Source organism: Magnolia sinica, chromosome 1 (assembly GCF_029962835.1).
Source record: "Magnolia sinica isolate HGM2019 chromosome 1, MsV1, whole genome shotgun sequence".
Classification (NCBI taxonomy): domain Eukaryota; kingdom Viridiplantae; phylum Streptophyta; class Magnoliopsida; order Magnoliales; family Magnoliaceae; genus Magnolia; species Magnolia sinica.
In genome coordinates, this window is record NC_080573.1 from 141,365,174 (window position 1) to 141,366,513 (window position 1,340).

General features: G+C 43.3%; 1 protein-coding gene across 1 annotated transcript; it reads left to right on the forward strand.

Annotated features, from left to right (window-relative positions):
- The first annotated feature begins 566 nt into the window (after positions 1-566).
- Positions 567-1,340, forward strand: LOC131222507 (uncharacterized). The gene has a single exon (XM_058217636.1). It carries the CDS (start codon positions 729-731, stop codon positions 1,137-1,139), a length of 411 nt encoding a protein of 136 aa, XP_058073619.1. The 5' UTR covers positions 567-728; the 3' UTR covers positions 1,140-1,340.

The following is a 1,340-nucleotide window of genomic DNA, read 5'->3' on the forward strand; positions in this document are numbered from 1 at the left end:
TGAACGGTCTCGATAAATACATAACCACGCCATACGTACGGTAAAGAAACGGTTCTAACTTATTCAGATACTAGCGGCTGCACGCTACCATCTCCCAAACTCGTGACCTGCAAGTGCCTTTTGCTTTTATCGCAAGTAAAATAAGGAATTCGAGGACTTGAATCTTCGGTCTATGCTCAGAAAGCCTGTCCAGGTGTGGCCCACCGTTCCTTTAAAGACAACACCAACTCAAGTAGAAGATCCAACGGAGATATAGTTTTTTTTATAAAAAAAAAAAAAAACCCAAAAAACCTCCAAACACCACAAACTAGGGTAACAGTATTTTAAGAGAACAGATCACCTACAGGCAACTGTACCACAACTGTGGTACGACGCCATGTTTGCCGCCAGCATTCCATCTGTTTAGGAAATCAGTACCATGAAAAAGATATACTCCACCATAAATATTACCTTTATAGAAAATTCAGGCCGACCACTCACTAGATGGATGAATATTAGCTGTCTACTGGTAAACGCCGCTGTGGCCCACTAAAAAAGCAGTCCTGGCTCTATTCGTGTGCCAGGTGATTTCATGATGGGGTCTAACGATTTAATGGTGTTGATGTCCTACATAAGTGGCGTGTTGGGTGAGATGGTTTGATACTACAAGTTGTGGTAATTTGCGAGAACGTGTCTGTTCTCACATTTTAAATGATACATTCCCTCATAGAGCCAAGATTCTACTCCCGATGCTCACAAGAGAAGGCGGTCTTGCATTCCAAGCACTTGCGATGCAAAGCAAAGCTTGTATGATTCTCATGTGGATGTTGATGATGGCTGTGGCCCAGGAAGAGTCGCCATTGCTGATGGTTAGCCCACCTTCACTGACCCAACTGCAGCCGATGGTCGCCGGGCCGAGCCGATCATCTCATAGGTCGATTGAGACTTTGGTGGTCGTCCTGGCAGTAATCATCATCGTCGGTGTGATCGCCGGTGTGTTCGCACGTGTTTGTGGTGGCAGGCATTTGGCTGGAAGTGGTGAGCATGACATTGAAGGATGGGTGGAAAGGAAGTGTGCTAGTTGCATTGATGGTGGTGTTCCAGCGACTGTGGCGCCGCCGCTCAAAGCAACACCTGAGGTAGAAGAGGAAAAAAAATGAGTAAGATTAGATTGGAAAATCTTCTATTTAGGAGTTTAGTTAGATAAATAGATTTAGAAATTATTTGGTGTATGTACGTGTGAGTTTGTATTTTATTTTATTTTTCTCTTTTTTGTTTTGATAGGAATAGCACTGTAAGTTACAGTACTCGTAGTTGCATTGAGACACTTAATCTAATCCATTGATCTAGACTGTTCTTCA

Excerpts from the sequence above, each read along its gene's own strand:
- LOC131222507 (XM_058217636.1), top strand. The coding sequence starts at position 729 with ATGCTCACAAGAGAAGGCGGTCTTGCATTCCAAGCACTTGCGATGCAA.